Genomic DNA, 13373 nt, shown 5'->3' on the forward strand with positions numbered 1-13373 from the left:
GTAGGCCTAGGCTACATTAGAACACTGGCAGTTGGGAGTTTGCACGGGTTTCTGTGAAAGTCCTTATGACAAGTCTGTTTGCTGCACTGCCACATGGACCTTGTAGTTCTGGAACGCTCAGACAGAACTACAACAGGCGAAACGAATGAATGCCGCCTGCGCATTTTCGGGGGGGAAAAGGCGATGGTAGAACCAATGAATGAACAAGCATATCAATTTAAGACGTGGCTAAATGTAATTTATGACCTTGTATGGAAAATCCGGAGGAAGGGTTGGCTACCAGAAATCTCTTACCCCACCTTTAAAATGACTAATATGCATTAATACGTGGTTACCAAGTTTTAATTCTAATTACTAAAGTTATATCATTAAATAATACTTGATTATCATAATACATTATAATGCTTGACTGATTGACAAGAGTGTACTTTCAGATATTTAAAAACTGCCATTTTACAAACAATATGCATTCTCAGTCTGGTGTGTAAACTAAAAAAAAAAAACAAATATTACTAGCCAATGGCGATTTAATTGCCAAGGTGTCAGTAGAGGGTTGTTTGTCCATATTAGGGATTTCCTGGAGTGTAGTCATTGCAATTACTTCTGCTATGAATATCACACTAGGGCTGTGCTATTAATCGAAATCGAATCGCAATTGCGATTTGCTAATCGCAAAGCCTGCGATGTGGACGTGATATTACTCTGTTCCAGAGCATATGCATGACTGCCAGCCTTGAGTGACAGTCTTATTAACCAATAGAGTGAACGCACCTCTGTTCTCCCTGATCAGCACTGCTTTTTTTTTTTTTATAAGTTTATAATGCATGTTCGCTAATTCAGAAGACCGCACACACAGTCCGTGTCTCTGAATGCTTCTCATAGTCGCTCCGCTCTGCCCCACGCTGCGCGTTTCCCGCGTCTCATGGACGGGCCTTACATTTACATTTACAGACACGCAGCCTGTCTCGTAATGCTCTTTTATACTCATGGTCTCGCACCTGGTTCTGCTCCGCAAGTCTCTCACAAGCTCATCTGGCAATATGGATGAGGCCTGACATACCCGCGCAACCTGTATCAACTCGCGCCTGGCTCCGCGTTTTAAACGAATGTAAATCAAGTCTAAATGCTTGCCAATTTCACTTGGATGAAATAAAACATTCAGCACATTTCCCACTTGTTCTTAAAATCACAAATACTTGAATAAATCAGCCCGCGTAACATGTAATACTTTAATAATTGACTAAAGAAATACAGTTCTTTATTTATAAAAAATAAATCTTTCCTGTGAAATTCAGTAATTCTGTAAAAGTAGTATACCATTATAATCTTCCCTGCAGAAAAAAAAACAAAACAAAAAAACAACAACTGTAGAACCCCTCCCAAAACACAATAGAAAATGTAATGGATTTAAGGGTTATAATGGGAATTGTATTGGTTTTAATGTAAACTATAATGGTGTCTACTGGTATTTGATGCAGTCTTTTGGTGGGATGTAATCTAGCGGATGGCAACCAATAGAACAACAGTAATTCCTATTGGAATAATGCCCAAAACAAAAAGGAATTTTGTAATGGCTTTTATGGAAATTATAAATATTTTTGTGTGATGGTTTCTATTGTTTTTTTTTTGTTTGTTTGTTTTTTCAGCAGGGTAACGATACTCATACTGTCCTGCACATTATTGACAATATTGAGCTGAAGCTTGACTTTGCAAATTAAAAAAAAAAAAAAAAAATCAAATCGCAATATCTGTCCAAAAAATAAAATAAAAATCGCAGTAAGATATTTTCCCGAAATTGCACAGCCCTACATCACACCTTTAGGAGCAAACTAAGCCAGACACAGATTTATGATATTTCTTGTTTTAACAGAAAGATGTTTGTTTGTTTGTTAATAATTTAGCACCACACTAGCTACCATAGTTATATTCATGGCAAGAAACAAGTAAAAATTGGAAACACAAACTCCTTATAAACAAAAAACATTTAAAAAGTTTTTAAAAGTTTACCTTCAAAGATACTGGACTCTGATATAAAGTTCATTTACAGAAAACTTTAACCCTTTAACTTGATTGATTTCATATAAAGTGTATTTGTGCTATACTAATCCCATTTGGATTTTTAACAGCAAGAAACAGAGACGGAGTCAAATCAGTTAACTGAAGAACATAGAGACGGAGTTCCATCAGTTCAAATTTCTCATGTCAGCAGGGTATTAGGGAGGAAGTTTAGCAGGGTATTTAGCAGTGAGAAAATCATTGAGAGAAATGTTTCTCAGGATTAACAGTAGGGCTGTCGCGATTCGTCGATTTTAGTCGACCTTTAAAAATCCTCGACTTCATTTTGCTTGCGTCGACTAACCGGAAGTGGTGCATTTCAAGGGCAAGAATCCATAAAACACATTTTTAGACTATTTTCCAAGGCTGTATAATGCATCAAACCCATATAAAAATCATAATTAAGCATAGTGACTTCTCAAACGCTATGATTCAATTAAATAATTATATACAGTGCAGTTCTAATACAGTATATGCGCTTTAATTATTAACATGCGTGTAGGTTAAGCACGTGTGTCACACAACGGCTCCGTTCACAGTAGCTCCACAGAAACTGTTATCATTTACATGTGGAGAGTCATCTCTGCATGTTGTTGTGAGTTTGGGTTTATTATAACGTTCATCTGGGAAAGCAAAGCGCACCATTTCATCAGATTTGTAAGGTAAATCATTTCTAAATCACACAAACACAGGAAAATGCATTGCGGTTTCAAAATAAAAGCTCAAAACCCTCACTCTGAGTTTCCAGGTTTTGATGTCCACATATTAATTTAATTACAGTTGCTATAGCATTTCTGTCCTAAAGGAGTGGTCAAATTAATAAAGATTAAGTGGACATTTGAATTAAATGGTGCTTGGTCAATGTTAAAGGAGCACTGCCTAAGTTCTGAAATTTCTAATAGTTACTGACACCAGTGGCCGTTAGAGGAACTGCAGCCAGTCTCATGCTCGTTCTTGGTGCGCACTAGATAAGGCTTCTTTCCGTCTGCAGAGTCCATTTCAAACACCGCTGTAGACGAGAACGCGCATGACGTCACATTGTGAATTTTCACGCCAATTCGGACCGGACTCCTCCAGACACTACTGAGCCTACAGGCTGATAGAGGCAACCGTGGTGGACAGTCAAGGTGTCATTCTTCCTATTACATTATGGTTGGCTCATAAATGGACAAATGAAAACTCTTATCTTAAAGATTTTTTTTAAGTAAAAACCTACACATAGCCCCTTTAAACAAGGATTAGATCACGCAGTAATGTGTAAAAATAATTGTCGGGCCGTCAGCGCCTCCTGCAGGTCTTTGTTGTTATGCGTAATCTACATTAGCTCTATTGTTTATAATACATTATTTATTTTAACAGTTTAGTTCAATAAAACCATATGATTTCTTGCTTTTGATACTTTATTTGAACTAATTATTGCATTATTGATATTATATATGTATTTCAAGTAATTTTAAAGCTACTGTTCACTTAAATCTATTTTTATTACCACAAAAAATTTAATAAAAAATATTATAGGGCTCTATGAAATCCGTTGTATTTCCAAATTCAGTTTTTTAAATTTTATCAAAAAGCCTGTCTAATTAATTGGGTTTTACAGTTTTATCTGTACCAAATTCTGTTTTCCGTTATTTTCTGGATTCCATTTTAATGGTTCCATTACATTTTAATAATAAAAAGCATCTCCAATTAATTGGATTTTATATATTAAAAAAAAGTTTTTGTTTTTCAGAAATACTGCACAGTTACATTTTTCACCTAAATAAATTCTGGTAAATAATATTTCTGGTAAATACTCCTTTAAAAAGTGTTTGATTATAATTGTATTATTAGTAGACTAAAACACGTGGGCATGTTGTCATCCTTACACTATAAACTTTGATTTCAGTGATTTGGACTATGAGATGGACACTTGCTTCTTGCACTCTATGTTGCTCTTTACTTTTGCTTTAAAAAAGGATTTTATAGAAATTTGGATTTCATTTGGTTTAATAAAATATTCTTAAGTAAAATTGTTGATTGTGGGAAATTAGTCGATAGATTAATCGAAAATAAAAATAGTCGTTAGTGGCAGGCTGGCAGCCCTAATTAACAGGATTTTATATGACTCAGCTGTGTTTCTGAAGTCATAGACTGTGACATACTGTGTGCCTGCACTGGATAAGCAGGCAACATTTGTGTTTACTGTCTAACTGCCTAAGCAGCATATTGTGAGACAAGAAAACATGCAGCCCACAAAACGCCTACATACAACCATGTGAGAGACCAGAAGATATTTTTGCCAACACTCCAATTCACAAATATAGCATTGATGCTCACTATAAGATTAGGGTTGTAACGATATACCGGTATGACAGTTTATCACAGTTTGAACGTGCATGGTTATCATACCGTAAACATTTGCATATCAACATTTATTTTTTTTAAATCTCACCCTTGCATATGCAACTTATTTCCGCTCGGCTGCTTCACTCTGCTGCTTAGAAATGTGCAGCGGAGAAAATGACAGGGACAGATTATATCTACTCTCCATCCCCGCTGAAAAAAAAACAATTAAAATCTGCAGTATGGGAATACTTCGGATATAAAAAACAACAACGCATGGTTGTCCTTGAGGACGGATCCAATTTGCAAAAAATGTGGAGGCAAAGTAGGGCTGTGCAATAAGCACATGCGATTCTAATGCGCATCTTGTCAGTAAAGGTACCTCCGTGATTGGCGGTAAATGCTCTAGCTAGTTTCTATAAAGTGGGGCAATTACAACTTTGCAAGGATAGTCTGGCGCTTCTGACTCACAGCCTGCAAGTACGTTTTCTTATTTAAAGAATTTGCCACTGACTATTCAAACAGGAGTTTTGAGCTGTGTAGAGTAGTGCTTGTTTGTCGTTTCTTTGATCACGAATGCAGACACGGTAATGTTTACGCGGCGTGTAAAAAGACAGCATGTGTCATTATAATCAGTAATTATGTCCCCATTGATTGCACAGGGTTCCTATAGGATTTTTAAGCTCAAATTTAAGACTTAAGACCTTTTTTAAGAGCTGCACAAATAAAATTAATACCATACGAGCGGGGTAGGGCAATGTCTATAGTACCATATTAAACTGTAAAATTAATGTCAAAAGCATAATTTGCAATTCAGATACGTTTTCATAAAAACTAAGTTTTATAAAATTATAAACTTTACATTTCAGCCTTTCAGCCTTCATATGTCAGGATGCCGTTCATAGACTTCAGTTCAGCATTCAACAATCATCCCTCAACAGCTCACTCACAAACTGGTCCAGCTGGGGCTCAACACCTCTCTGTGCAACTGGCTGTTGGACTTTCTGACCGGGAGACCTCAGGCAGTACGGGTCGGCACTAACACATCCAGCACCATCACACTGAACACTGGGGGCCCCCCCAAGGATGTGTGCTGAGCCCCCTCCTCTTCACCTGCTGACCCACGACTGCACACCGTCACACAACTCCAACCTTTTCATTAAGTTTGCAGATGACACGACTGTGGTGGGTCTCATTAGCAACAGAGATGAGACAAACTACAGGAGCGAGGGGAGCCGCCTGGCCGGGTGGTTCAGTGACAACAATCTCTCTCTGAATGTGGAGAAGACGAAGGAGATTGTTGTTGACTTCAGGAGAGTACACACTCAGCATGCCCCTCTGCATCAACGGTGCGACTGTGGAGAGAGTGAGCAGCACCAAGTTCCTGGGTGTGCACATCACAGAGGACCTCTCCTGGACTAACAACACTGTAGCACTGGCCAAGAAAGCACAGCAGCGTCTCTACTTCCTCCGCAAACTTAGAAGAGCCAGAGCCCCGGCGCCAATCATGTGCACCTTCTACAAAGGCACCATCGAGAGCATCCTGACTAGCTGCATCACTGTGTGGTATGGCGCTTGCAACGCATCCTGCCGCAAGTCACTTCAACGCATAGTGAGAGCAGCGGAGAAGATCATTGGTGTCTCTCTCCCCTCCCTCCAGGACATTTACAGCACCCATCTCACCCGCAAAGCCCTCCGCATTGCAGGTGATCCCACCCACCCGACACACAGTTTCTTCAGTTTGCTGCCATCAGGGAGGAGACTGCGGAGTCTCCAGGCGAGGACCAGCAGACTGAAGGACAGCTTCATACATCAGACTGTCAGGAAACTGAACTCCCTCCCGTCCTTGCCCCCCCCTCCCCTCTTTTACCCCATGCAGCAATGAACACTGATACTACGACACCCCCCCCCCCCCCCCCAGCTCCCCACATCCCCAGGACCGTGGAAGAATTGACAATAAAGCAGACTTGACTTAAACCATTTTTAAGAAAATGGATAAGCCAGAAGTATTAATTATATTCATTTTAGCAATTATCATCAATAAATTATTATATAAATTAAATAACATGAATTAGGGGTAATTCGTAATTGCGTAATTGACAAATTCTCTCTCTATATTTTCCAGGATTTTATCGATAATAATTAGAAAATATTTTGCTGAGTGTGTTATTGTGCTGGTATCTTAAAGATTATCATGGACAGCTGACTCGTGATTTTTTTTTATATTCTTCATATTCTGTGTGGTCAGTTCACAGCAGTGATAGAAATTAATTTTCCAAAAAGTTTTATGGCCATTTTTTCTAAAAGTGTGCGTCATCTTTTGAGTCAAATTCTTGCATTTGGGCTGTTACCAAGCAGATGAAATAAGTATCAACAACATTTTTCTTTGCAATGCATCTGAAGTGGCATTTAGATGCATTTACACACTGTTTAATGCAGCTCAGAGGGACATAGAATGCTAACCTGCAGTTACAAGTGCATAAATTATGTTTTGATATTTGAAAAATAAAACGTTGAAAACTGATGTTTGAAATTATTTACAAAAATGAAGATACTTTAAATGTGATATTAAAACGGCCAATAGGTGGCAGTAAGTTAGTGTTAATAAGAGTCATTGCGATTGAACCGAATCATTTAAACAATCAGAGACGCAAAACCATGCTGTGGCTGTGTTTGGAATTATTTTTGTTGTAGAAACAGAGCAAAAGCAGGAAATATGGGGTCTAAAACGTAATATTAACTTCTTGTTTATTGAACTGTTGAATAATATAAATATCACATTTGTAATCATGCTGACTTTTGGAGAAAAGATGGCACTCTTCGCATGATTGTTAACTATATGAAATGATATACTGTAAATATAGGCTATACATCTGCCCCCATATCTTAAATTGTGTGATCATTCTAAATTTATTTTAATAGACTGAATTGTGCAGTGAAACTCGTACGCGCACTAGTTTAACCTGTTAACTGATTCATTCTCTGCCAGCAGGTGTCACGTTTGGCTGAAATATAATGGTTTTCCCAGTAAAGGCAGTACACAAAGCAGCGCAGCACCGGACTTTGAACTTGTAGCGCTCGTTTATTTAATGAAATCATAGCCTTTCACATTTACATTTATCTGACGCTTTTATCCAAAGCGACTTACAATTGCTATATATGTCAGAGGTCGCACGCCTCTGGAGCAACTAGGGGGTTAAGTGTCTTGCTCAGGGACACATTGGTGTCTCACAGTGGATTCGAACCCGGGTCTCTCACACCAAAGGCATGCGTCTTATCCACTGCGCCATCACCACACCTTTTGAAGTTCAATTGTCACATTCAGCCATATCGCAATTCTTGTCTTTCCGTCTCCAAATTTAAGACCTCTTGAAATCATAATTAAGCCTTTCTTGTACAATTTAAGACTTTTTAAGGCCTTAAATTTGCTACAACTAAATTTAAGACTTCTTAAGACCACGCGGACACCCTGATGCAACAAATGCCTCGTTTATATTGGGTTTTATTGTTTTTGTGTCGTCGTGCCAGGACACGGCCTCACAATACGGTAAGGGGTGTAAAATTTGTGTCTCACACTTGAGGTATTCGGCCAATCACAACGCACTGGATAGCTGGCCAATTAGAGCATGCCTCTCTTCTCAGAACGATGAGCTTTGTAAAAATCGGCGTGTTTCAGAAAGGCGATGCATAGAGGAGCAACAATAATGTACAGTATGTGGAAAATAATGTGTTTTTGAACCTAAAACCGCATAAACACATTGCATTACATCAAATACACAAAATAGGCTAAATGTTCTTTTTGGCAATGTCATATGACCCCTTTAAAATTTTAAAGTGTACTATAGATATGCATAAGGTCTATAGCTTTATTTAGCTTTATTATATGAAATTTATAATTTTTTTCAGAAGAGAGACTTCAATACTTTAATTAAAAGGGTTTCAAGTTTGTTGTAATAAAGGATTTGTTCACTCAAATAACTTGTTCTTATTCTTATAAGAGTCATTGTTGCTGATAAGAATTGTTTAACGTGATACCATGAAAGCATGATATTTTCTGAGACTATTATCATACCATGGAAATCTTATCCTGTTACAACCCTATATGAGAGTCAAGCTCAGCTTTCTGCTTTTTTATGCTGTCTCTGTGAGTGACCTGACACCACCCCTTAGACATACAGCTTGGAATCCAAGGTCTAGACAGGCAAAATTAGGTCAAGCACGATCTGTGGAATTAATGCATCCTCATCGAGTGCAAATATTTTGGTACTGTATTCAGGAATCTCGTTTGGAACTATATGTAGATCTTACCTTAAGAAAAACGTTATTTCTTAAGAAAAGGCAGAGTAGGGAATGTCATGGCAGGTAGGATTCATTTATGGCATTATTACCAGCAAATGCGTGTCGCATTGCTATTTAATAAAAGATATGTATTGTAATACTATGTATTGTCTAATAATATTGATGTTCTCTTTTTTTAGGTTTTACCTAAACTTCAACTTGAATTTTAATGACTTGTAACTGCTGCGTATGATAATGACAAAGCTTTTAGGTAAAACAAAATTAAATATTAAAAGTATTGGAACAGTCAGGCCAATTCCTTTATTTTTGCTGTAGACTGTAAACATTTGGGTTTGACATCAAAAGATGAATATGAGAGATTAACATTTCAGCTTTTATTTACAGGTATTTTCATCTAGATCTGATACACAACTTAGAAGATATCACCTTTTGTCTGAACCCACCCATTTTTCATGTTTCACACTGCTTATAGAGAATTGACTGAGATTAAGACGTTCACCAGCATAAATCTTGTGCAAAGTTTGCACGTGTACAAACCCTGGTGCAAACGCGTGCTTGTGTGATATCCATTGGCTCACCTTCATGGTTTAAAACAGAAATATTTCCAACATTGAGATGTAACCAATTGTCCCGCCCCCCGTATCGAAAACGTACCGAACCGTGACACCACTGTGTCGTATCGAAACGAACCGTGAATTTTGTGAACCATTACACCCCAAATAAATAAATAAAAATATTATATATATATATATATATATATATATATATATATATATATATATATATATATATATATATATATATATATATATATATATATATATATATATATATATATATATATATATATATATATAATTCTTTTTTTATATATATATATATATATAAATAAAAAAGGTATTCTTTCTATGGCTTCCAGATTTCAACAAATATTTTACATTTCTAGTGACTAGTATCAGTGTTATGTATGCCCAATCATGCTTTTTTTTTAATGAACCGAATTTTTGGCCTTTTTTTTTTTTTTTTTTTTTTTTTTTTTTTTTACTGTGCAACAAACTGTAACTGACTGTCATAGAACTGTGAAAGCCGGCCACTGACGTCTCTGCCATTTTATGATTGGCTGAGGTGCCTCTCGTGATCCAAGTTAGCCGTTATGCTTTTTCCAATGGTAATACATACCCTCTCATCTCCCAATAATAAGACAATCTCTGGTTCCAAGCCCTGATCAAACTCCCCTGTTGGTTATCATCAAGTGTTACCTCAGAATTTTTATTAGCCATTTCAGTTGTGTTTGATCAGGGTTGGAGATTAATTTTGCAGGAAGGTAGCTTTCCAAGAACAGGAATGGGCACCCCTCAACTAGGACCATCATCTTTTACATCTGACATTCTGTATGCATCTATAATATGGAAAATCTTATCAAAGCTGATGGATAAAGCACGCATCCACTAAAAGTCTTTGTTGCTCAATGGTTTCATTAAGGCTGTGTCTCATTTGTGTGTCTCACCACCAGACAATGTCACGTTTCAGAAAAATAGCCATCATAAATTTTATAAAGACTATTATTCTTTGGAATGTAATAGCCTTTGAAATTAGACAGCATATATTTCTTCCATTTCAAAAAATGAGTAGGTCCAATGCATTGACCTACTTTTGAAAAGCCCAAATATAACCTAAAACAAGAGTCTAACAGCCATCTAAACAAAATTAAACAAACTTAATTTACACAATCTACACAAAAGTTCTGCATTACTTCAGTATTAATCAATATTGTGCCTTACTGTGCAGACAGAAAGCACTACATGTTCAGAAGGCTGTGGGTTGGGTTAATAACATGAAACATATCAACAAGTCAACTTATGTTGTTTGCTAATTGCTGTGATCAACTAAATATTGTACATATCTTCCATCTACCTGACAGCCAAATGAACCCCAATTCAAACCAAATTCAACTGGATTATGTAAATGATATTGGTCACGTTGTTACAAAACGGTGTCAGTGCTGAGAATGAGACTTACAATGTCGCCCCCTGTAGCCGTTTCGTCGGTCTCGGAAAGTAGGTCAGTTCTTTATAAAATACCCGCTGCGATAAATTGGGTGAAAGGCCGTAAATGTAAGTCTCTTACCTAGTTCAATCGCCGTGTTGAACTTCAGTATTGCGTTGGATACGTCCTGTTTTTTCCAAAGACCTTCCCCTTCCAACCAACATCGTCTCGCTTTGCTTTCCGAATTGAACCATTTTTCAATCAAGCCACTGACAATAACATTTACTCGGAGTCCGTCCACAGTAAATTGTCTGGGTGATTTGTTGGATTTTAAACGGCAGCTTCTGCAGTCTTTTGTAAGGTCATCTTCCAGACAGCGCTTACAGAAAGTGTGTCCACACACCAAGGACGTCGGTTCCGTCAATAAGCACTTGCAATGCCGGCATGAAAACAAGTCTAAGTTCTGTTCATCGTCTAACTCGCCACTCTCAAAACATCTGCTTTCTGAGGTAGAGCCCACGCTTATTGTCTTACTGTCACTCTGCTCTTTAGTGCGGATCGTATGTGCTATAACTTCAACTAAATTTTGCAGTTCATCAGGTCTCAGTGCCTGGAGGTTTGCAGCGATGCAATACGAGTCCAGCGCATCGGCTATGCGTCCCCCACGGGCTAAAGCGTCAGCTTTCCGCAGGCAGAGGCCACGGTCGGTGTGCTCGAGCTCGGCGAGCTGAGAGGTATAGATCTCCGCGGCCAGATCGAAATCTCCTGCCCGGCAAGCCTCGTCCGCAACCCCGAGCATTTCCGCACACAATCCCGGTGCGGTCGGGTTGGAGAGGTCGTGCACATAACGTTCGGTGTGGTTTTGAATTCCAGCATCCATTGTCTGCCTCACCGAATAAAACCCAAATGATTTTTAGGAAAGCGGACAAAAGTACAACGTATAGGGCTCGAGTTTAAAGCTTTAAAGCTGGCTACAGATAAATATAGTCCTATTTTAGTTGCTTCACAAAAACACCATCTTTAGCCCAACATGATCGGAATACTGGCGAAAAATCAATAACCATGAGACCAAAGGCTAAATGTTTATAAACACTATTCATTTCCCATTCACCACTGCTAGGCCCACCAAAACACCTAAATGACTGACGGTTCATTTCCCGGTAAAGCAAAATAAATAAATAAATGATAATAAAATAAATAAAATAAACTGTCTAGTCTATGACAAAACAATACATAACACATCTAGCAATGTTTTCATGTAAAAAGAGACAAACGTTTAAATATGCCTTCAAAATAAACCAGAATGAGTTCGTTGGGGTTTGTTTTGAAATCACGAGTCTCCAAACAAGTGAGCGACCGACGAAAGAAAAAGTTTAAAGCTGATTTTCACACACAAACGTCAGTGCTGATGATGAGTTTCTTGATTTCTGCCGAATGAAGCATATTCACGACCAACGTTTAGATGACCCATTAGTTTTATGTAAGACTCAATGTCTCCGGCAGTGGCACTTTGCGTAATCCTCCCGAACTCTTTGGCTTGGAATACCCTTAAAAACGGTCCTTCTCCGAGTCCCTTTAATTCTGATCATTCTAAAAGATGTTCATGTCTTATACGAGCCAGTAGAAACGGTAAATATTAATCAGTTGTTTTAATAAAACGGAGACAGCTGCGACGTTACCATTCGGTCCGCACTAAAACGGTAAAGTGTGATACCGTCTGCCTTGCTCTCGTTCACGTAAGAAGCACGTGACGTCAGGATTGAGGCCTCATTGGTGTGTTATATAGCTCACTTATATAATGACAAAACAGTTGTGTAACCTAAAAGGGGCAGGTATGTAGAAAATAGGAGATCATTTCACATAAAAAAAGAAGATATTTTTATATGTTGGTTTTGATTCTATGGCACGTGAAAGACATTCAAAAAGTGACAAGACATTCATAAATGCCACTTGCTACTTGCTAGAACAAGGTCACCTAACATTTATGCAAAGCTGTATGTAATTGTTTACTTTATGTAAGGTGCCGTTTAATAGCCTACATTCAGTGTATAACAATAAGGACTAAACCTTGTGTAAAAAAAAAAAAGATATTTATGCAACATGCAGTATTTTTTATTCATTTTATCACATTATGTACTAAAATTAACATCAGTTTTGGTGTACAATCTAAGTTACACACTAAAATACTTACAAAATTATGGAAATTGCCACACTTAAGTGACTTTATTTTAAAGAAAATGCTCATCTTTAAAGTTTGTGGCAATGATGAACTTCTGGGATCCCCAAGTGCACTTTATCCCTGTAGTAATCATACAACACCTAAGATCATAGTTAAAATGAATCCCAAAATCACTAGAGACATCTCCAGCTCCAGCAGGTGCATTATCCTCAGAACTGCTGTCATCAAGATCACTGAGCACTTATCAGAATCCATCATACTGATCTAATCTTAAAGTAAAAGTGAAATTTCAAACATGAGAAACATCTACATCTGTTTAATCTGTTTTCAGAGGTTACCTCAAATCATTTAAAGGTGAGGTAAGTGATTTCTGGTAGCCAATGTTGACATTTGAAATCACCAAAACAAACACGCCCCTACCACAAAAGGGTCTCGCCCCTATTTTGATAGCTCCTCCCCACACATACGTAAGCAACCCAGACAACAACTAGTTATGTGAAACAAAGCAAAACCAATGTTACTCTCCTAT

The 13373-nt window shown here is 37.7% G+C and overlaps 1 protein-coding gene across 1 annotated transcript in view; it reads right to left on the bottom strand.

The window, feature by feature from the left end:
* Positions 1 to 12420, bottom strand: part of LOC306873919 (LON peptidase N-terminal domain and RING finger protein 2-like) — a 37904-nt gene extending 25484 nt beyond the window's left edge. Inside the window, exon 1 of the mRNA XM_079423480.1 lies at positions 10807 to 12420. Coding sequence (XP_079279606.1) covers positions 10807 to 11545 — 739 coding nt within the window. The 5' untranslated portion in view covers positions 11546 to 12420. The remainder of the gene's footprint in view (positions 1 to 10806) is intronic.
* Between the last annotated feature and the right edge of the window lie 953 nt (positions 12421 to 13373).

The sequence above is a fragment of the Barbus barbus genome (assembly GCF_936440315.1).
Source record: "Barbus barbus genome assembly, chromosome: 8".
Taxonomy (NCBI): Eukaryota; Metazoa; Chordata; class Actinopteri; order Cypriniformes; family Cyprinidae; genus Barbus; species Barbus barbus.